The 24,182-nt window shown below is 36.8% G+C and overlaps 1 protein-coding gene across 2 annotated transcripts in view; it reads right to left on the reverse strand.

The window, feature by feature from the left end:
- The window catches only part of LOC114480472 (glucosidase 2 subunit beta-like), a 187,198-nt gene that overhangs the window by 33,773 nt on the left and 129,243 nt on the right, over positions 1–24,182 (reverse strand). For both annotated transcript variants that reach the window (XM_028474644.1, XM_028474643.1), the window contains 2 exons: positions 20,125–20,188; positions 16,498–16,587 (listed from right to left, as the gene is read on the reverse strand). In XM_028474644.1, the coding sequence (XP_028330445.1) occupies positions 16,498–16,587; positions 20,125–20,188 (154 nt within the window). The remainder of the gene's footprint in view (positions 1–16,497; positions 16,588–20,124; positions 20,189–24,182) is intronic.

Consider the following 24,182-nt stretch of genomic DNA (forward strand, 5'->3'; position numbering starts at 1 on the left):
TCTGCCGTAGAAGTGTTGCTGTTAAATACCACAATGCTGTGGGGATTGCATCTTAATCCGTATACCCTTCATTCTTTGGTTTGTTTCAAAACCAAATGAAATTTTTTTTTCTTATTAATTTAAAACCAGAAACAACAAAACGGAAAAAACAAATACAAAAAAAAAAAAAAAAAAAAACTGTGTATTTCTGACAGGTTTAAAATCAAAATAACAATGGCAACATATTAAATTGTTTTGTTTCTTTGTCTTTTTTAAAAAGCGCAGTTGACTCTATATCTATACCTGAAAGATCTGTCACTGCAGCTAACAGAAGACATTTGTCTTTTAAATTAATGCATTCCTCAAAGTCCCTGGGAAACCCAGGAATTTCATTAATTTGTAAAATATCCCCGGACAGTCCCAACACCACGTGGAAACCAAAGAGAACATGTCTGGGTAAAACCGGACATATGGTCACGATACATGTCATCATTATTTAGTAATGAATATAAAAAAATTAAAAAAATTAAAATGCGATATTATAATTTGGTCTAGGGCTGAACGATTTAAAAAAATAATCTAAATGTGATTTTTTTTTCTCGATTTTTTATTGAGGAAACAATGAACACAAGCAATAAATCAATCTGTTTCATTAGAAACAATTTCAGATTCATTTAAACTTTAAATACATATAAAATATACATTTTAAAGCACAGATTACAACAATAAAGCAAACAAATCTGTGGCTTTACCTCTTCAACATATCTAACTAACTTCACGTTTCATGAAACAGGTAAGCATGTGGACTGCACGTCTTAAACACTCTCTGAACTTAACGGGACAGTATAAGACAGGACAAGAAGAAAAAAAATTTAATTAAGAAATTGCAGGCTTTGCGATTAGAAAAACACGTTTTTATGATATCGTGATAATATCGCAAATGCAAATAATCGTTCAGCCCTAGTTTGGTCACATGGGAGAGCTTCATAAAGTTTAATCACTTGTGAATATATGGAATTTTGGTGTTGTTTGCCATATCTGCATTGAAAAAGGCCCCTTGGGATGAAATATTAATTAGAAAAAAGAATATTGACTCACTCAAACACATCTGTAACCTTTGCACACCAGGAAACACAATATATTATGACTGTAAATATCATGTGTGTATTGAAAACTGCATATTTGCACACACTCGGCTATAATAGACCTTTTCATCTTCAAACATTTTTTTACCGTTGAGCCCCTGTTAACACTTCTTAGAAACCAATGATCACACTATTTGTTGCCTGTTATCTCGCGCTACGAGATGACTATTGTTGTAATTGTCCCTATATAAATAAGGTTTAATTGAATTAATATTCTGTGACCTTTGACAAATAAACTGTGGTTGCAAATATCAAACTACTTATTTGTAACGCATAACATTTACAAACTACCTTAGTCATCTCGGATCTGTGCACCCTCAGAAAATCAGCTGGTCACATTATTTTGACCTGAAATGATCTGATTTTCCACCGTTTGTAATTCTTCTCCAGGTCTGCATTTACTGCACCGCCGGGGCGTCATGTTTAGGGGGAGTAAAAAGCTCCTTAATCACAACGAAGAGGTTTACGCAGTTGACGTAGCGCTCTTATTCTCTATTACAAGTCCGCCGTTTGCAACTGTTGTTACCTCAACAAAACAAAACAATATAATATGTTGCCATTGTTATTTTGATTCTTTTGATTTTAAAACCAATCAGAAATACATAGTTTTTTTTTGTACTTGTTTGTTCCAATTTCTTGTTTCTGGTTTTAAATTAATAAAACAAAAACAAAAAAATCAAATGTCGTTTTTTCAATTTTTTTTAACTTGGTTTTGAAACAAAAATAATCAAAGAAAGAAGGGTACACAAATTCATCTTGAATGGATTTTAATTTCTAAACCCAACTTTAACAGTTGTCGTGGTGGTAAACAACAAGAAAAAGCAAGATAGCCTGGATTAGCACCAATGCTAGCTGTGTGCTAGTTACTGCAGATCCCTCGGAGCCACGTTGACAACAGGAATTCTCAAAGCCAATGCATCTGACTGCGTTATAGCCCTGCACCAGTCCCCTGATATTACCACCCTACAATATGACATTTTTACACCTTGGCTATATGCTTTACCTCTAGTTCCAGTATTTGTGCTTGGCTGAGCTAACAAGGTATTATTGATCTTCTTCATCAAACTCTAAGCAAAAATACTGGGGAAAAAAAACAGATAAAACCATTTCCCACAGCAAAATAACTCTTTACTTAGATTTGGTACTAAAGGGAATAGTTGTAAAACAAAATTCCTGAAATCTAATTTGTTGTAAACCTGTTTACATTTTTTTTTAACTTTACATCAAAAATCAATAGTGAATCACTTGACCTGCTTGTATGCTTGTCTGGTCCTTATTTGCACTTTAATCAACAGCTTTAACTTTAAGCCCCTGTGTTAACACATCTACACCAAGCTGAGGTGTGCTTGGTGCAAGATATATATACAGTATTTATATAGCTAATGCTTATAGTCAATTAAGACAGTAGTTCTCAACCTTGGCATCGGGACCCCATTTGGGGTCCCAAAACACTGGGAGGGGGACACCAGATTATCTTTTTTCTGCACCTACACCAAACGTGCCATATGTTAATCTATTTTCATCACCTTTTCTTGCCCTATTTTGCTCCTTTTAATGCATTTTTGCTACATTACTTCCATTTCTACCACTTTTACAAATTTCAATGCTTTTTCTGCACATTTTTTCCACTTTCCAGACATTTTTGGCATTTATAAACCCTTTCCACCACCTAATGTTGCATATGTTGACCCATTATTGCCACTTTTAACCTCTTTTCACAATATCTCATGCTTATTTTCGATAATTTAACCAATTTCACAATTTGTCATGCCCATTATTTGCCAGTTTAACCTCTTCAACCCCAACGGACCCACCAGCGGGGGCAGCTCCAGCTTCTGTTACTCTCTGTGAATTCATTCACACATTCTATACCTCACCGTAATCCTAAAAAAACTCAGCTAAAACTGTAGCCTAAAGTCAAAAGTTGCTCCAATGTGCATAAAACTTCATATTTTGATCAATTCAAATCACAGTTAGACAGATACCACCAAAAACCCGCCCAATGTGCGCTTAGTGCTCGTGCGTAAAATGGCTCTGATTGGCCTGGGCTAAAGCCCACCCCCTTAGGGTTTGATATCGCCTATTTTTCTACAATCTCAAGGTATATTTTTGGACATACAGATTTCTGTATTTAAAACATACTTTATTGTCACTCAGTATCATATATTTCCAAAATTTCACATCATCTGTAACCACTAAGGGTCTTACTTCAGTCTGAACAAAAATTAGCCATGTAGGTCATGTAGAAGCTTAGAAAAACGTTAATTGTTATAGGTATGTGATTTTCAGCGAAAAGTGGCTGCTTAAGAGGTTAAACTAATTGTTCCAATATTGACACTTTGAGCTCTTTTTACCACTTTTTCTGTCCATTTTTTGGCCACTCTATTTTACAACTTTTAACCAATTTCCATTGTTTTTAAAATCCCATTTCCACACCTTTTCCACCATTTTTGGTCACTTTTAACCCATTTTATTTCTGATTAAAACATGGATTTAAGATCTTTAAGATGACTACAGACTATGGCACAGAGAATACTAAACTTCCTGGATAACAGTGGATATTAATCATATAAACAGATAGATAAATGTGGTTATCACAAGAACAATAGACCATCATTTTACTGACTTCATGGATGGGCTTCAAAAATCTCTGCCCTTTATTTCCCTTTATAGATGGTCTCCACATGACTGTTCTTCAATGTTCATGTCTGTGTTCAACCACCTTCAGGTACAGTGGGGGTCCCCGGTCTCTGGCATCCCAGTACATGGGATAAAATACAACAAAAATAAACTATAAGTGCTGATAATCAGAGTTATACTTGTCTTGCTTACTCTGAAAAATACTGAGATGGTAATGACCAACATGTTTTATGGTCTCGTTTCACTTCTCTGGAAATCATTGATTCTCTTTAAGTCAGCAGTGGATTAAACCTTGGTATTAAAATGAGAAAAGCACTTACGCTCTGCAGTGCTGAAATAAATTTTTTTTTTTTTATGATCGCTCTGAAAAAAAAATTTATTAGTATCCCTTAAATTCCTGCACTCGTTCTTTTACTAGTTCTCGTGTTGGTGTGTGGTACTTCTGTTGAACTAAAGAGAATTAAGCTCCAGTGTTCAGTTACCAGTGGAGTTAAAAAGGTGAGTAGCAGACTAACACTAAACATTTAAATAATGCCTGTGGAACAATAGAATCTAAAAAAATAAATAAAACTGTAGCCCATAGCAACATTGGTACTGGTTGAGTATGTTTAACTGCAGCATTACACCTATAAGTACTGGGTTGGTGTAACTGCTGGTCATTATATAATAAGCGGAAGCCTATTTTTATATTAGGAACAATTTCCTTGTCTGACTACAGGCCTTTTTTCCCCAAGACAGCATCTAATATAAAAGCACCTACTGTATGAGAGGAAGGTGGGAGAGAGGCCATTTGATTTATGTTTCTGAGCTGGAAAAGTTCTGCAGTGTCTCGGTCTTTTCCTGCTTAGAAGTTTGAAAGTGCAATCACCATAATCCTGAGTTTTATTTTTGGCGTTTCCACGGTTTGGAGCATTCATCATTAGGTGCAATTACAGCATCAAATTTCACTGATGTAGCTAATGTTGGGAGAGCATGATAATCTCTATAGGGTTGGGGAGAGAGTGTAGCAACACTGGATGAATAACATGTTTTTATTGCTTCGTGGATCAAGGGTAGGTTCCCAATTAAATTCAATAGAAAACACAGTTACAAATGACTCAGAAATAAAGAAAGTATAGGATATTTAGGTGGGAAACTATGATAGCATAAACTTTTTTTTTTTTTTTTTAATTAAAAAAATAAAAATAAAATGTATACAAAAAATTTTGATAAGGCTGAACATTTTCTGGCCTAAAACTGTTTAAAAAAAAATTATTGAAAAATCACTAAAATTAGCCATGACAGCATCACCACTGTAATGCCCAGTATTACCTGCAGAGTGTATTTACTTTAACAGCACCTTTTTGTATTTCAGTCTAAAAGTTACACATTTAATTACATTTTAGTCAAAAACAAATATTGTGGTTTATATTTAATTATTTTTTATGAATAATTAATGTAAAAGTCTATCATAGTCAAGAAAAAAATAGATGGATTTTGATTAGCCACAGGCTAGCTGATATGCTAACTGCCAAATGAAGCAGTTCCCTAAATTTTCCTGGTTATAAAATGAATTTGAAGCAAGTGTAAAGCCGTGTGAATTTATTCACACATTTTTTTTTAAATCCAAGACTGAATGCAAGCAAAATAAATTGTAATTTTTAACAATAAATAATTAACTGTTTAATAATTAGTCATTTTTGAGGAGGTACGCAACCTCCTCAAAAATTTGTGTTTTATCTATGGTGGTTTTCATATGTTACATCCCTACGGGTATTAAATTGCAAGTTTAAGTTTGATATTATTTTATATTTTAACTATATTTTCCTGCATAGAAATAATTAGTGCTTGAGTTAAACACTATTATTATGCATCAATTGGCTCATATAGTAAATACATCAGTTTACACGTCCAAGGTCATGAGTTTGATTACAAGTAAACTGAACTGAATCAAAGGTTTTTTGTTTGTTTTGTTTTTTATTGCATGTTATTTCTTATTCTATGACCTAGGTTCCCAAAGTGGGGTACGGGTACCCTATTGTCATAGGGGGTACATGAATAAAAAGTGAAAATTGGAAACTAGAATATAAATTGAATATAAAACCTATATGCATTGCCACAAATTACACATTAGCCAATGTAATACCATCCACGGTTCCAAATACCAATTCTTCTTCTTTTTTGGTTGCAAACTTTTTTGGGTCGTGACCCCATTTTACTATCACAATTTTTTGGCATCTCCAGAGACTTCTTCTTTCTTTCTAAAATTAGCTTTTGATAATGTTAGTTGTAGCAGCCAGAATTACTGCACAAAGTGCACTAATTCTGGCTACTACAACTAACATTGTAGTAGCCACAAAGTAGATAATTCTAGTTAATTCTAGTTAATTTTAACTAGAACTGAATTCTAACTTAATACTGCACTATTCTATTCCAATTCTAACTAGCTTTATATTTGAGAAAGTTGTTTTGTGTGTGTGTGGTGTGATCATTTGAAAAACAATAATAATTAAAACATTTTAAGAATACATTTTTAATCAGTATTTCTATTATTATTATTAATTATTAGACATTTCAGGGGACCCCATTTGAATTCCAGGCAACCCCACATGGGCACATGACCCTAAAGTTGAAAAACACTGCATTTCATTATTATGTGTGCAGCAATTGGGGGTACATGGCCTCAGGTTAAATGCCTGAAGGGGTACGGGACTGTGAAAAGTTTGGGAACCTGTTCTGGGAGCATTCAGCTACCAGGCTCCTCCCCTTTGTAACCAGCTCCCAGTCTTAGTACGGGAGGTTGCAACTCTCTCCACCTTTAAGGCTAAACTCAAAATCTTGTTGGGTTCTTTCTTTCTTGCAATTTACTATATTTTGTTAATCGCTTTGAGATGACTTTGTTGTAATTTGAGCTATACAAATAAAGTTGAATTGATGTATATGTTTTGGTAAAAATGCATACAACATGGGTAAAATGTCCCCTTCACTCACAGTTTCCTTCCTCTGTCAATGTCACAAACAGTCCATGCTGAAGACACATGTGCATTTGTACAAACAAATATTAAAATGACAACCTAATGGACAATGACATGATTTTTTTTTTTTTTAATACTTGAGCTACTGAATTAGAAATCTACTTTCTTTCACAGTTCTGAAGAGGAGGAGGTGTTTAAACTGTTGCATGCATGAGGGACAGCATGTGTCAATGAGAGGCAGTCGGGGTTTAAAATAGTACTCAATAATTATTTCGCCCTTCTTCCTTGAAGGTGTAAAACAGGGTTCCTAACACGTTTCAGTGTTAGGAAATTCACTTCAACGCACCTAAAGGTGATAATTAGAGCTCCTACATTAATATGGAAAAGAACGATCAGGGGCTAAAGATGTACAGAAAAACATACTTTCCAACTTGGATACCATTTTCACTCATCTTTGACGTCCTTTGGGAATAATAAAGTCTAAAAAAAAAAAAAAACTCAACAGTTTTGACCACTTAAAGGGACTGTTCAGATGTTTTTCTTTGTAACCATGTAGCAGCACTTTTAATGACATTACAATCCTGTTAGTGGGGATTAATGCAGAGCTGGCATTGATAGCTCAGTTTCTTTGAATATCCTAGCAACAAATGTCCCTGATTATCTTTCCAACTGTTACATTTGCATGTGAGTGCCCTTACATCTGTTTATCTCAAACACATGTTTGTTTGCCTGCTTGTGGAAGGGTTGCCAAATTGGGTGTCAGACCCTTGGATGGTTTAGGATTTCTTTGCAAAATGTATCAAAAATGATCATAATTTTCTAAATTAGAACTCAAATGAGTTGTTTGTTCCCTTTGTCCTTTTTTAATGTTGAGTCCCTTATGAAGTTTTATATATATAGTTTGCATTAGGGATGTAACAATTCACTCAACTCCCAATACGATTCGATTCACGATACTGAGTTCACGATACTGGGTTCACGATACTGGGTTCACGATACAATTCTCTCACGATTTATTTTACAAAATGGGAATGTAGACAAATATTCCTTTATAGAAAATACCGTACTAATTACCTTTTATATTTGATTGTCAAAAGAATCCCTTGATAAACTATTCAAAACAATGCAATTTAACTAAAAATAAATCTTGAATGAAATAAATAAAGGAATAATACAAATGAAGAAGAAGCCTATCAATTTAAACTCTGGTTCTATAGTAAACAATGCTAAACTACATAATAGTTCCTTTTCTTTTTAAAAGTGCCACTGAAAATGTATTTTGTGCCTTAACAATTGGACTTTAAAAAAAAAAAAAAAACAGTCTGCACTGTATTTACGTCAGATATTTGTTTGGACCAGCAGAGGGCGCTGGTCACCCAGTGGTCGGTTGGCATGTAGATATCCTTGCAGTGAAGAAGAGAAGCTATGTTAGCAGACAGAGCTAATAGAAAAACGTGACTTTTACAGATATTCATGTAATATTACAAATATTCTTTTGGTGCTAAAGCGGGGCGGTGCAAAGAATAATTTATGAACATGTTTAAGAGTAGAAGGCGGCCAGAAAGTAAGTAGTAGCAGATTCTGCCCGCCGCCAACACTTTTTTAGATGAGAAGGATATATAGCGCCCTCTGCTGTTTAAAAAGTACTGCGATTCAATTTTCAGAGCATCGATGTGAACCGTGATACCTATGAATCGATTTTTAACTGCCATACAATTAATCGTTACATTGTTAATACTGCACCAAATTAGAGTTAGTTTCTACTATTTACAGCATTAGTTCTCTAAGAGTCTCTTCTATATTCATTTAAAATTGACTGAAATGTCCGTAACCCAAATTGAACATTAAATTGAATTGATAATCGAATTGGGCCCTTATGAATGACATTGAATCGATTTGGCAAATCGTAATCAGTTCCCAGCGCTAATATTCATATTGTAGTAAAACTGAATGTGGGTTAAACTTTCAACTATTTTCTTATTTTTTAATCAGTTTTAGTGCATCACTGTTGGTTCATACTGTAGAACTGTTCAATACTATTCCATAGTATAAAACTACTCACCTATGACTATGTATGCAACAGAGCCAGCTGGTTTCAGATGGATTAGATATGACACAAATGGGGGTAATGTATTTTGCACAAGGACACAACAACAAACTTGTCACTGATCAGTATTCAAACTAGCAATTTAGACACTGCTGTAGGTAATGATTCTTTTTTTTTTTTTTTTAAATCAATCTCCATGAACACTTGCATATTTGGTTTTTGAACTGGTCAAAAAAGTTATTTTTCATTTGTAAACCAATGGAATGAAAAGGCTGGACTAACTCCTCTGATGGTTTTTACAGTCCATAATATGAGATACGTTTCAATATGTTAAACTGGCTCACAAGTTACAAATACTGTTACTTGATAAAATAATGTAATCAGATATTTTGTGCTTATAGTATTAGAAAACCTTACTGTTTAGGTAATCAACATAGAAGAAATCAACATACTTAACACTAGACAGGGACAAGGTGGTAGATATATACACACACACACACACACACACACATATATATACACATGTGTATAGATGCTTAACAACGATTCACTGTGCTGCAGGAGAAGATAAGTGAGCTTTAATAACTGATCGAACCTCCTAAGGCTGCAATAATCTTTGGAAGGCTTTCCACTATCTGCACATCTGACCTGCACAACATCTATGTCTATATATCAAATACTTGAGTGCTTCAGCTTCTTCGTGCACTAAAGTTAACAGCTGTGACAGACCATGCATACTCAGACATTGACAGTATAGTACCCTCACCATACTGTGTCCTACATTGGTCACTTTGTACACCAACAGAATCCACATAGATCTACTTCAGACCAAAGACTGCTAACTTTGACTACTCCCTTTGCTTTGACTTTCTTTTTTTAAACTTTTTACCAACAAAGAATCTTTGGATTTTACTTTTTCAGCACACATTACTGAGTGCTCACCACTCAAAAAATGCTGACTCACTCCTCCGGGCGTGAAGACGGTTTGGGTTTCTAACCTGATTTATGTAGCTATTAGTTATCTTAATAGTGTTCACAAAGAAAAGTGTAAGAATGCTGGTTCGGCACAATAACAGTCGAGTAAAAGACAGCAAACACATAATTTAGTAGATTTAAATCAGATTGCGTTAATTCCCTCTGCTCTAAATAATCACCCTATAAAAACTCAACCAGTTGTCCACTTTCAGTTGGCAGCACAACAAAGCACAGGTGATACATTAAGATTTTAAGACTCCACCTAGCTCTGCTGCCAGCACACATGGCTACTGCTCCAAAGGAAAATGTACTTCTCCATCAGACGGGCTCCCCTGCTGTGGACTGGATAGAATCTCCACGTGTGTTCAGTTGTTTACAGGAAGACACCAGCATCATGACAGCCAAAGGGGCTTTGTTGAATCACAATTGAGCGAGCGAGTCAGTGATTCAACAGCAATATAAACTGAGTGTGTTTCCTTTGCTTTCCAGGAAATATTCGAAGGACGTGGTCTTTCCAAGGCATCTATTCTTTGTCTGCTGGCCTTTTGGTTATTGACATTGAAAAACTAGGGTATGAAATCAAAGGGTACTCATCCATTGTGCTTTATGTATAAACAAAACTTGCACATACTTTATTTTTTATTTTTATTTTTTTTGAAAACAGCACAACAATAGTAGTAGTAGAACTAATGAGGGAGCAGTTATTTTCGGCCAGATGTAAAGTACACAATCAACAATTGGGCAAGTAACTTTGTAGAAATGGGTGTGAATGGTTACATGTTTGAATCAGAAAGGGATGATGTTTGTGGGGGACAGTGTGTCAACAAATACCATCACCCAGTGCCGACATGTGCAGTACTCCATCATGAGAACTGACATGGAGTCTTACTGTTGTAAAGAGCATGAACTAATAGATGACCGAACTGTAAAAAAAAACTGTATGGATATGATATATATGTCCACAAACCATCCGTTGAAATGGCTTTCATTGATGGAATCATCCAGCGGTACCTCAAAGGACCAGCAACTGGCAGTGACCTGACAAACAGGTAAGTTCTCCATTTCAGTCAAGACACAAGAAACTCCGAACATGCTGAATTATTCAACATCAAATACTGTTAATCAGACCATACAATGGCAGTGCATTACTACCAGTCTGTGAAGGAGACAACATGGTTGTACATTCCTAAGGAGCAGTTACTTAGTACCCGTGGCTGCTTGACAAGGACCTACTGTATGTCAAACGGTACAGAAATTTTACACAATCTTAGCTAGAGCTTGCAATTCAAGTTCCCTACTGGTACCCTTTATGGTTTTAGTTGGACAACAGTTGCATCTATGAAAAGAAGAAAGTATAAAAGATGTATTTATTAGTCTTCCACCTATTTGCTTTCTTAAATGGACAATCTGGGCAGTAATTATGGACATACACCATTTGGTCAATGGTCTCCAAACCTACTTTAGTTTATTTTTTGTCTAGTTTTCCCTTTTGGGCAATTTATGTCTTTCATTAGGATAGCCAGTCCTTTTTCCCCTACTTAACTGAATATGGCAAGGCTGTCATTAAAACGTCTTTGACATTTCATGCTTCAGGTGAAGTAAACATCAGAGATGCTTTGCTACAAGATGCTACTGCAGGAACTACCCTAACTACGATGCAAATCGTCTTCCGAGATGGTGTTTATTGGAGCATCTAAGTTATTGGAACCCTTCCACATCGTCAGCAGGGATCTGAACATTTACCTTGTGATTAATGACACAAACCACATATTTAAAACACATTTGCCCTCATAATCTGTGTATCATTCGTTCATTCGTTTTTCATTATGTAACAAAAACATAAAAAAACGAAAAAAAAAAAAAACAGTCATTATTTGATATTTGTTTCCAAAACCAAAATGAAAAAACAGAAAATGCCTTGTTTTTCAAATTCAAGCTCTTTGGCTTCGGTACAGAAAACAAAAAACAAAAAACGAGCACCTGTATTCGTTTTCTCCGTTACCGATTTGCCAAAGTACGTGACCTGGAAGTGAAGCGTTACACATTCCGAGATATCTTTAGCTCTGCAACACTTAGGAGAATCTAAATCCTCTGAAATGTCCATGAGGAGGTTCTGTGCTCAACACCAGCTAAAGCAAAAAGGACACGTTTCGGATGCACAATTGGAAGCAGCGATCTTGTCATGCCGAAGTGCCGTTAGCATAGCCGTTAGCGTTGGATGAGAGTACACTTCCGGGTCATGTACTTTGGCCAATCGTAATGGAGAAAATGGATAAAGGTGTTAGTTTTTTGTTTTTCGTTTTCTGTACGGAAGCAAAAGAGCTTGAATTTGAAAAACAAGGCGTTTTCACTTTTTTCATTTTGGTTTTGGAAACAAATATCAAATAATGAGTTTTATTTCGTTTTTCATGTTTTTGTTACATAATGAAAAACGAATGAACGAATGATACACGGATTCCTCATTTATGAACTGTTCGTACGTTTATATCTGATCGTACGACGTGCATTGAACCAAATTCCTGCAAGCTCCGCGATCGTAGAGACGTGATCGTATGCTACGATCACGTCTCACGTCTGGTCTGGCTTTGTGTACGCAAACCTGAGTGTGTTGGTTTGTTCTGCAGCCTAATGTGACTGAGACTGAAAATGAAAATTAAACTAACCTCAGCTGTCATTTCAGCATAAGCAGATGCACTTTTCAGAACAAAATGGATTATTAAAACAAAATAAAATGAATTTTTGAAAGCCCACATTTTTACTGATACCACTTTTTTTGCTTTTCTTCAAAGGAATACATGATAAACCCACTGATAGATCCAGCTGCTACCAGGCTGGAGCACATAGGTTCACCCAGCCCCTGTTGTACGACACAATGTGCACTCAGGTTTGCACCCGTTTTCACGCGAGGTTTGTAAATGAGGGCCAATGAATGCAGTAGGGAGAATAATCACAATGAACAGTTGCATGACAGTTTTTCCTTTTTTTACATATAATGTCTGCAAATAGCTCGGAGACTGAAGGGCCTGTTGGTGCTGTCAAAGTCTATTTACAACATGGCGGCATTACTGCCTCAGCTCTCAGAAATATCACAATGTAAATCTATATGGCTCTTTATTTCTATTTTGCTCTTAGCAGACACATTAGGAACCCCACAGCTTGATCCAGATTGAGAGAGCACCCTCTAGGCACTCCTGCTGGCACCACGTTCGCATTGGTAAGTACCAAGCACATTGTAGAGGCCATGTGATGTTCTACAGACAGTTGGAACTGTCACTCTCGCTGTGTTATCCTTCCCACTTCTCTGTCAAAAATGAACCGCAGTAGCAGGCTTGACTCACTGAAGTGCTGTACTTTCTAATGACATGAGAGCTGGGGTTGAGTCAATCTGACCTGACATTCGTGCATAAATCACGGCCGTTCGATTTAAGTTGCTTTGAGGAGTGTCAACAAATCCACAGGAGGAATATTAGTGTTTGCTGTAGGAAGGGGACTACTTTTCTGAGAACTCATTATGGGGAAGTCTCCCTTCATGCTGTGGCAAGCTGTGTTTTGACTGAATTGCAGAGCTTATTTCTGATTCGTTATCAGAAGTCTCTGTTTAAACTCCTTGACTTGTGGTTCGGCCTCTCTAGCGCAGAAAGACAAATTCAGGAGGTAAAATGTGAATCGTAGATATCTCTCCAAAGTGACGCAATATCTAAAAGTTGTAACTCTAGCCCGTAGAGGCATATTTAAGGAAACAGTGCAATCAAAGCTATTAGATGCTAATGCACGAAGCATAGGATGTTCGGTAAGCTTTTATCCATGTTGTTTATGATCTACGCAGAAAGCGATGAGATGGCATTGTGAAGAGTGCCGTTACAGAACACTCAACTTTTAATCTTGCCATTAACAACCCCACTTTAAAGTGTTCAACAACAAAAGGCAGTTTTTCGGCCACTTTGAAAAATAAATTGTATTTTTTTCTTTTTTTTCTGCCCGGAATAAAGAAGAAAGTTCCCCATAAGCAAGTTTCCAGGAGTGATGCACATCCTAATGAGGCAATGTTGAAGAACTACAAAGGAAATAACAGGAATTGAACTGAAGACAGACCCTTAAAACAATAAAGGCCGAAATACACACATTAATAGAAGTAACATGCTGATATGATATATATGAATCAAAATTCAAAGTTTTCTTGCTTACTCATATCATTCTCCTCATTCAGTTTGAATTGGAACCATTTGCCTGCCCGCCCCTACCCCAGCACCAGTTGAATTCTTTCATTTGAATAATGCAGAGCTATTAGCTATATTAAAGACGGGCTGCGTTTCAGAGCGGCAAACTTTTATGGCTCCGGGCACTTATCTCTTATATTGGCTGCCACTCAAAAGGGGAGCAATTTAATCAAATGTAAGAGATCTAAACACGAGGGAAGGCAGATGTAAGAGGGTTGCAAGCCATGAACAAGAAGCTGAAAAAGATGTGCGTGAATCGGTTTCATTATTGGAAAGGAGCTGTAGCTGTGCAGCCTTGCTACTCGGGGGCATGGGCGGGAGAGCTATTGAAAGTCGTTGGTTTATGTGTCTGTCAGTGTCACGTCTTTTCAGGATCACGGTTCAAGGCAAACAGCAAGGAGAAAATGGGGGGGGGAGGGCTGGTATACAGCTGAATGGGTGCTGGTAGGTCAATAGACCTTCAGCTGAGCTGATGCTGGTGGATACTGTGCTCTTCAGTGACTTGAAGGACGTAAAATGACATGAAGTGTGATGCCAATAGGCCACGAAAAAGCAGTGGAACAAAGCTGGAAATAGGTTCAATGCAGAAAAGGCTGAGGGATTGACTTTAAGAGAAATATTCCAAGTCAAGACACGCAGTGTGGGTAGCTTTCCCATAAGGCCAGAGTATAAAGTGTCATACAGCCCTCATCTGCCACAAAACACTCAAACATCCATATGGGTGAGCAGTAATGTCTACAGAGGTTCAAACTCTGAAATCAGTCCATCTTGTATGTAAAGCCTAGTGTGCAACAACAACAGGGAAAGTAAAGGAGGCCATTTTTACGATACAAATACAATATAGGAAATTTGGCAAATCAAGAAAAGTAAAAAAAAAAACACTTTTTTCCAGCTGAAAACAAATGAATCTAGGTATGAAGTAGTGTTGTCGACTAATTCTTGTCCAACTCTTGAAATTTTAGTCAAAATATTTTCATTAGTCATATTTTGTTGTAAAAATATAAGCGTAACTGCCCTCTGTGGGTTGAAACTTGGCTATAAAAATCTAATGTTGCAATTGGCTGAGAATGATGGTTTGTGATGTTTTAGTGGATTCTTACATCACGAAACACCACTGTTCTTCTTCTTTTTTGTTTATAGGCGTGCTACAATCAACTTGAATAGGTCTATATCGCCACCTACTATACATGCTTTATTTCATTACTTCTCCATTAAATATATATACATCAACCACCACTGTTGGCCCCGTCAATCCTATAAGAACTAGCACCTGTGGCGAATAGGTTGGATTGGCTTTCAGAGTCTGTGAAAAGCCTGGGACGTTGAGTTGACACACTCCAGTACAGTAGGTGGCGATATGCACTTATTCAAGCTGGTTGCGACATGCCAATAACCAAGAAAGAAAGAAAGCAGAGTAGGTTGGATTGATATAGAGAGGTATAGTGAGTACTGAATAGCTAGTTAGCATGTTCATTGGAGATTTTATGGTATAGACTAGGTGTGTCTTAACTGCTTCAGATGCCCCACCCATAATGAAGCCATTTTTTTTTGGAATTTCCAGCCTAGACAGGCTTTAAATATTCTTCAACATTTTTCCCACAGTGTTTATTAAGTGATGAATAGTGTCACCATGGAAACACAATTAAAGGGAAATCACGAATGATAAATGAAAATTTTGTTCAGAGCAATTTATAAAATGTTATGCTTTTTTTTCCCCAGGTTTACAGAGAACTTGAAGCTCATTTAATTAAAATCAATTAATTTATTTTGTTAGTCTTTTTAATTTTCCAACTCAACACCATCTCTTCGTCTTAAAATGAAACCGTTTGCAATGCCGTTACCTAAATACCTTTTTCATGTGTAAAACACTGAAACAGATCTTTAGGGTTTCATCTGCAAGAATTGGTTTTCCCGCAGCGACAAACCACACCGCTGCATAGGGACGTGGGAAAATCCACTGATTCCGAGGACGTCTGAAGAATGTATTTGCTGCAGATCTCAGATAGGATTTTTCTTTCTAAACTGCAGCCACCCACCGGCTTCTAAAGCTCCAGTTGGCAAGCAGACTTAAGAGAACAGATTCTACCCCAGCAGGGGCCACAGGGATGCAGTAAGAGAAGCTCGTTCTGTTGAGTCAATTCTGTTGATTTAGCAACGCGGTTTTCCAGGGTGATTCCAAGCTCACGAATGATGTAATGTACATGGATCATTACAGGAGGGGTTCATTTTTTCTGATGCATTTGTTTTTAAAAACATTTATGCAGCTGTAAATGTTCGCAGTTGTAATTGTTTGTTTCCCTCCTCAGCTCCACCGCCTGAGCACAGGTAATGCACAAGTAATTGTTTTTAATGATTTCTGCTTTTGAGAGTAGACATGACTAATAATAAAATGGCACAAGCGTAACAATTTTTTATTTTTTTCTGTCAGTGTGTGTTTTTAATAAGCAGCTATTGCATTAAAAGGGCAATTTTGTCTACAGACCGACAGAAAAATGTGTTTTGAATGAAATAAGTCGGGGGGAAATGGTGTCAGGACTTACTCATAAACCTTCAGCTTGTAGCACTGGCTGTTCAGGAAGAGGAACTCCCGGTTGGCACCGTAGTCAATGGCCAGCTTCTTCTGGAGATCACTGAGGAAACCAAAGCACAATGTAAGTAGAAGGCCCAATGCTCTCATTTTTAAAAATATTTTAAAAATGTTTTGATTAAGGATTCCCTTTAGCTGGTACCTAAAAAGAGAAAGAGGACCCAAGTTCAAGAGAAAGAGAGGGATTAAAAGAGACCAAATAGCAGTGGATTTAATTGAAAAGGCAGTTTATTAAAGTGTATATTTAATGATTATGTACTGTTTTGTAAGCCTTTAGGTTATTTTTTATAGTTTAAATTTTTTTTGTTTCAATGATGGAGCTATTTCAATAAGGTTTATATGAGATTTTTCAAAAACAGATTGTTATAATGTATAATACAGGTGATTGACTGGAGTCACCACTAATTTCAGATTTGTTAAAAAGAGAGAAACCATTTTTTAAACTTTGATGCCAATAACAACTTATCTACTATACTGTATTTTGCCATTACAAGGTAAATTTAAGAAAACATCGAGTACTTTGAGTATGTCGAGGTCGGCCTAAGAAGTGTCCTCTTTTTTGGAAATCCAAACATGGCCACCCTAAACATGACGAAAATGACATTTAACTCCACTGTAATCTAAAAGGGAACAACTACATTGTGCTATTAAATCAGATCGTATCACGTAGAATACAGGAAAATCCACTTCTTCTTCTTTTACTTGTGGGCAGTTTTTGTAAGCTTCACACAAGCTGCTTTAACAACGTCTGAATGACTCAGAACTGTGCTGACAGGGCAGATTTAATTTCCCCGCTTCCTCTTGGTGACAGACTTCCTCATGGCGCGTTGATGAGGTGGCCCCTTTAAAGCCTATTTTCTGTGTAGTGTCTAATTATGTGAGCTGGTGTGGCCAACCTCTAGCCACTAATCGTGAAAGGGATGAGTGCGCCGTATCTTTAACGACACACGGGCCCTGATTTCCATATTCATGACCCCGGAATTGCTAATGGGGTTAACCAGTGCTTCAGGAGGGTGATATGGTAGGGTGGTGGAGGGTTGCAGGTTGCACTTGCTTGTGATTCTCTTCAGGGCCTAGGGTGCCAACATTCATGCAGAAGGTGTTATACAAAGAAAAATGTAATTTCACACCTTTTTCAAAACGTCTAAAAGTAGACGGACGCTATGGGACATTTACATATAGATTTAGAAAATAAGCTAAAGATAGCATAGTGGGGGAAAAATCCATATGCATCCCTTTTCGACAGATTAAAGACACTAGTTTGAGAAGATAGAATAAAACTAAGGTGGAAAATCCCATACTAATGTACAACTCATACTAACTGAGTTCAAAATGAGTATATAGTGCGTTCACATTAGATCGTATGGAAATATTGAGTATGTACCTGGATGTATACTATATGTATATGGATGTATGACTAGTATGCACGGTGGGCACACTAGTCATACTCAACCGCCCCAGGATACATTGCGATCGGAAAGTAAAATCGTCCTGGGATCGACTTCAAGCGAAAAATCAAACATTCCTGTTTCCATTAGTTTTTTTAACACTTTTGTAAATAGGGCTCTGGTTTTAAAGTTAACGGGAAGTTTTGTCAATAGCACATTGGCGGGTGTCGGAAATTCTCCGAAAAGTCAGCATGAAATTTGTTTTCCGCGAGTTTAATGGATCAAATGACCACATGTTGATATTCAACGTCAGAGATGGGCAAGTTTTATTGCAGCGGGGCCACAAAAATGTGACTGTCAGATCCGAGGGCCAAGTTATGAACATTCATGTCAGCATTTAGAATAATGACCAATATGAACATTAATACAAAAAAAAAATGGGGTTGTGGTTTTAGTGGTTGTTTTATATATTTTATTGTTATTTTTCTCATCATCATTTTGTGTATTTTTGTCGTTCTATGTGTTTTTCTGCTATATATAGTATCTTGTGAATATTTTGGAGTCTTTTTGTGTATTTTTGTTGTCATTTTGTATTTCTTTGTTATTTGTTTGTGTATTTCTGCTGTCATTTATGTATTTTGTCGTGGTTTTGTATAGTTTTCTGTCAGTCTGTGTACTTAGGTGGTCATTTGTATGCAATTCTCTCATTTTGTGATGTTTTGCAGTCAAACTGTGTTGTAGGAGTCATTTTTTGTGCATTTTTGATGTTTTCTATACATTTTCAGTTATTTTTCTGTACTTTTATGGTTGTCTTCTGAGTTTTTGTTGTAAATATTGGGTTTTTTTCTGTCATTTTGTGTGTTTTTTTTAAGTCATCTGGTGCGTTTATTTTTGGGGGCTGCACAAAATTAGACATGTCTGTTCTACGTGGTCACTTTCTCACTTTAAAATGCTTTGAGAACTTTCAAAAGAAGCAAATCAACTAAGATATATAGCCTCAGTGTGCTTCAGGCTTTTGTCGTTGTGGGCTCAAAATGCATTTTGGGAAACTTGGAGGTATACTTCAGTGGGAACGGTTGTCATCCTAATCATCCTAACCATACTAACACTATATAGTAAACAGCATATACTCATTGAGTGCGTTGGGTATATGGGAGTACATTAGTATGCAATTGCACAGCCAATGTGCAGATAAAGTCATGCCAGCTCCATTTTATTCAACTTTCTATTGCATCCTGGCATTAACTTGCCACCAAAAAAAAAACAAAAAAACTTGACCTTTCAGTAACTGCTTTCCTTTTTTGTTGTTGGCCGTCCTCTCTCTCCACCATAATGAACAGTTTGCAGGCCGATGGGCTGTAGAGGCTACTTATCAGCAATTGCTGGATGGCTTAGAGCTGTGTGAAAACATCTGGGAGCGAGCAGAGCCACATAACAAGGGTTTGCCATCCAAAATAGCACATATTTCCTTTTTCCCCTCACAGTTTCTTTTTTTTTTTTTTTTTTTGCTTTTTGTCAGCATATTTATGTGTCGCTATATAGCACCAATCGGAAAGCTTAGGAATATACAGCAACAGAGCAAAAGTTCTGATGTTGGACAGCTTAGTTTTCCTGAATAAACAGCACATTTACTAGTATATGTGTTTTAAATATTTATATTTCTAAATGGAAAACGTAGATGCAATCACAATGAAGCGAGAATAACGTGAAAAACAAAACAGCCGGAAAAAATGTGATTGTCTGATTTTGATTTTTTTATACATTTTGTGTGTTTTTAATTCATTTTGTCTATTTTCTTGTCAAAATGGCAAATCTCTGTTGCCGTTTTGTGTTTTTTTTCGAGTCATCATGTGTGTTTTTGCTACATTTTTGGTGTCATTTTGTACATGTTCCAGTCATTTTGGGCAATTCCGATGGCATTTTGTGCATCTTCGAAGTCCTTTTGTATATGTTGTTGTCTTTGTTATCATTTTGTATCCTTTTGTCGACATTTTGTGCGCTTTCCGTGTTCCTGGAGTTGTGCGTGTTATGTTGGTCTTCATATGACTTCCAACTTCACGAATTACAAATTTTGTTCTGTGGACCACACAAAAGGGCCGCATGTCGCCCCCGAGCCGTCAATTGCCTATGTCTGCATTAACCACAAAACGTACAAAATTCAGTGCCTCCTTTCCATTGTTCATTCATCTTACCTTATCTCCATGTTGACGGTTTCATAAGCTTCCTCCACCTTCTTTAGATTAGTAGCCTCCCACTCTGCAACCAGACAAAACAAAAGGTCAGACACATTAACAATGCAGAGTCACCTGCTCTGTTGCCAAACAGGAGGCTCCTAAAATAGGCCTCGTAAATGGAAAACTGTGATGTGTAAAAAACACTGGAGATGGTGTTAACTGGGACCAGCTAAAATAAAAGCAACGAGGAGGATGGACACTTTAATTTGTTGGTTATTGTTGTCCAAGTCTGGTAGGTAGAACAAACAAACAAACAAACAAAAAACTGGCTTTAGATGTTCAGCCTTCACATTATTATGACCACCTGGCTGATGTTGGCCATTTTGTTGCCATGACAGCAAGTCGAGCTAATCGATAGATGGATTTCTAAAGACACTTGAAGGTAATTCGAACTAAAGCAGCAGGTCTTTTTTTCAGGCACATAGTACCATTCTATAGCACACTCAAATAACTATGCTATCAATTTTTTTTTTGGAAAATGCAGCAAATATTAAAAAAAAAACTTAAAAGAAAATTCCCTCTGTAGCACACGGTTCATGGCGATTGGATTTCGCCTCTGTCTCTTTAAGAAACTCCAAGCTTGTCTGACACACCCATGAACACGCCCACTTCAGTACTCATACAAACATGCATGAATGTTCTTTACTTCTGTTTTTCTGTGCACTGTATTTGGATACTTTCTACATTTTTACATCACTACAATACATTAGAATGATTATCAAAGTGAGGAATGCTGATGTCACCGACACACACACGCACACACACACACACACACACACAGCTAAATCTGTGGAGGCGGGTGCTGTGGGCTGAACTAAGGAAAAGAACATAGGAGGGGGAGGGGCTCTAATGTGGAGCGGTGGGCGGTAACTCGGCTGGTGACTAAAGGTCCGAGGTGTCTCTAGGAGGTGGGGGCGTTCCTAGGAGGACTCGGGCGTATTTACACCTAAAATGGCTGCCGTCAGAGTTTTTTTAAAGATAACTCAAACATACATGAATGAACCAAGGCAACACTCCAGGTATGTTTTTAATGAGGGAATGACATAGTAACATGATATAAATCTTAAAAAAATTGATTTTACATAATACCCCCCCCTTTAACCTTTTGATGACGAAAAAAAAGTTTTCACAATCCCCAATTTAAATTCTGTTCAACAAAAAGTGACTAAATTTATTCTTAATTTAATGTTGTAATAATAATAATAATAATAATAATGGCACAGATTTATTAAACACTTTTTTCAAGAAAACTTAAAGCGCGTACAGAAACCATCATTCATTCACACCAATTATATTGGTGGTGGTAAGCTACATTGTAGCCACAGCTGCCCTGAGGGCATACTGACAGTAGCGTGGCTGCCATTTGCCGCCCTACGTCCCCTCTGACCACCACCAACATTCATGCACAATTCATACCCATTCATACGAGGCAATGTGGGTAAAGTGTTTTGCCCAATGACACAATGAATTGGATAGAGCAAGAATCGAACTCCCAACCCTTCGGTTATTGGACAACCCATTCTACCACTGATCTTGATGACATTTTTACTATTATTGATATGTTATTGTTTTTTTTTAAATTACAGTGTTACTATATATTGGTTCTTTTTCATAGTTTTTTTTAATGATGTTTTGTCGGAAGTATTGAGATTTATTTATTTAAGAGAAATCCACTATAATTAGATTTATTATCATTATTGTTTTTATAGAAGACATGTTGGAGACACTATGTCTGGACGGAGTGGCCGGCGAGAGAGAAGTCTGGGCCTCGTTTCTAAGGATGCTGCCCCCGTAAAACTCAAAATTATTACAAATTCCTTCAATTTTCCTCAAATTATGACATCATATTTCCCTTCCTTAAATATAAATTGGTCACAAAATCTAGACAGTTTAAAGTGAAGTCACTTATTTCTTGGATATGGTCGATTTTTTACATATTTTGTATTTTATGTATACCTAGAAGTGCAAACTAGGGCACAATAATGTTGAAATTACTCATTTTCTTGCATAAAATGTGTGGCCCACTTGAGATAAAACTGCCCTGTATTTGGTCCCTGGACTAAAATGAGTTAGACACCCCTGGCTCAAATGAACAGCAGAACAATACAAATTGACTGGAGGACTTACTTAAAGCAATACGGTAATTGTGGGTTTATTATTAACACACAGAAAACGTAGTCTCCATTATTACCCCATTATAAAACTTCAAACTAAACCCATTCTCTATCCATGCCCTACCTTTATTCTGACTCTCATATACGTACACAGTGTTTCCAAAAAGAAAGATTAGGCTTTTTTTTCATGCGGTAATGCCGACTCCACTCTGCACAGAGAGTTAAGAGAGAGAGAAATCTCACCTTAACTCATCCCTGTAACCCTCAAATCCGGCACCAAAGAAGGTTATTCTCAACTTTTTCTTTTCAAACTCTTTGATTCCCTTGCTTGTTCTCTTTCCCTTACACACAAAGCACCAGGCTCAACCATGACAAAACTGACACCAAATCCCAAGAACGCAACACTTAAACAATCACTCTAGACAAGTTTAATAAACAGAAATGGTGACAGTGAACAAATAAGGGAGAAAAACCTAAAATATCTTGAAAAATCAAGCCTGAACCTCCTGCTAATGGTCTAATAACTGCATGACTCCAGTGACAGCTACGTCCGTAATTAGGTTAACTTGCTCTTTGTTGTCGTGTTCAAATTAGAGTTAATGCATGTTTACCATACGCACTACCTTGTATTTAGCGTTAGTGCATTAAAAGGGGGAAATGTAGGTCAAATCGTTTCACAGTGAAATCTCCCTGACCACGGGATATAGCGTTTTCCTTCTCCAGGAACTCGTGCTGGGAGTTTGACTCGTAGCTATCAGGAGGACTGGTAAATCACAGAGGACAGGTATAAAAATAGACGAAGAGGAGGAATACAATGAATAGTAGTATGTCGCTATCAGGGGAAATCACAGCTTCAGCCAGAGAACAAAGATGCTCTGTTTACATAGAAGAAGATCAGTAAGCAGCTGCTTACAGCGACGGCGTCACTTACTGAAAAAGTTCAAAAAGTAAAACCCGAGGATCTGAATTACTGGTGCCAAACACTAAAATCCACACCACTCTGCATTTAAAGACTAACTATGAACCCCCAAATCACCATTTTTCTGCTGAATACATACAGAATGTTTTTGCGTATTAAGTAGTGTTGTTGGTTAACTCTTGTCTTTTAGTCAACGTATTTAATTTTGTTGTAAAATGTTAGAATGACTGCCCTCTATTGATTGAAACCCAGCTATATTTAGCATAGCATAGCATAGCATAGCATAGCATAGCATAGCATAGCATAGCATAGCATAGCATAGCATAGCATGTTCTATGGAGATTTTATAGCAGAGTTCCCAACCTTTTTTTGGGTCATAACCCCATTTTCACACAAGTGTGTTTTTGATCACATTTATTAAAGTGTTTTAGAAATACAGAGTAGCCAGGATTAGCGCACAAAATCACAGGTGACAAGATGCACAACTATAGAAAACAGTTGCTTGATATTTATTGTGTGTGATGTAATACTAATTTAAAAAATGTGCTTTTAAGCAGTTATTTTTTTACCTAAGTTTTATTTGATCTTATAACTTTTTTTAACCAATAGCTAAAAATTTCTTGCGACCCCCATTTTAATTCCAGGTGACCCCACATGGGGCCACGATCCTAAGGTCGAAAGACCGGGTTTTATAATATAAAATGGGCGTGTCTTAAGTGCTCCATAATCAAGGCATTTTTTTAAATGTCCCCCTAGTGGCAAGTCAACCATAACATGGGGGTTTAGTTACACTTAAAGGATTCTTGGGGCCAAATCTTGTATAAGGCGTAGTTGGTCTTTCAGATACATTTTCATTAACTATTTTACTAGATTCAGGTTTACTAGATTGTATTTTCTCTTTTTCGGGCCATCTTGCCCAGCTGATGGAATATGACAGCCTATCAGCAGTTCCATTACAGCTTTCAGTTTACGCATCTCATTCT

This window comes from Gouania willdenowi, chromosome 18 (genome assembly GCF_900634775.1).
Source record: "Gouania willdenowi chromosome 18, fGouWil2.1, whole genome shotgun sequence".
NCBI classification, from domain to species: Eukaryota; Metazoa; Chordata; class Actinopteri; order Blenniiformes; family Gobiesocidae; genus Gouania; species Gouania willdenowi.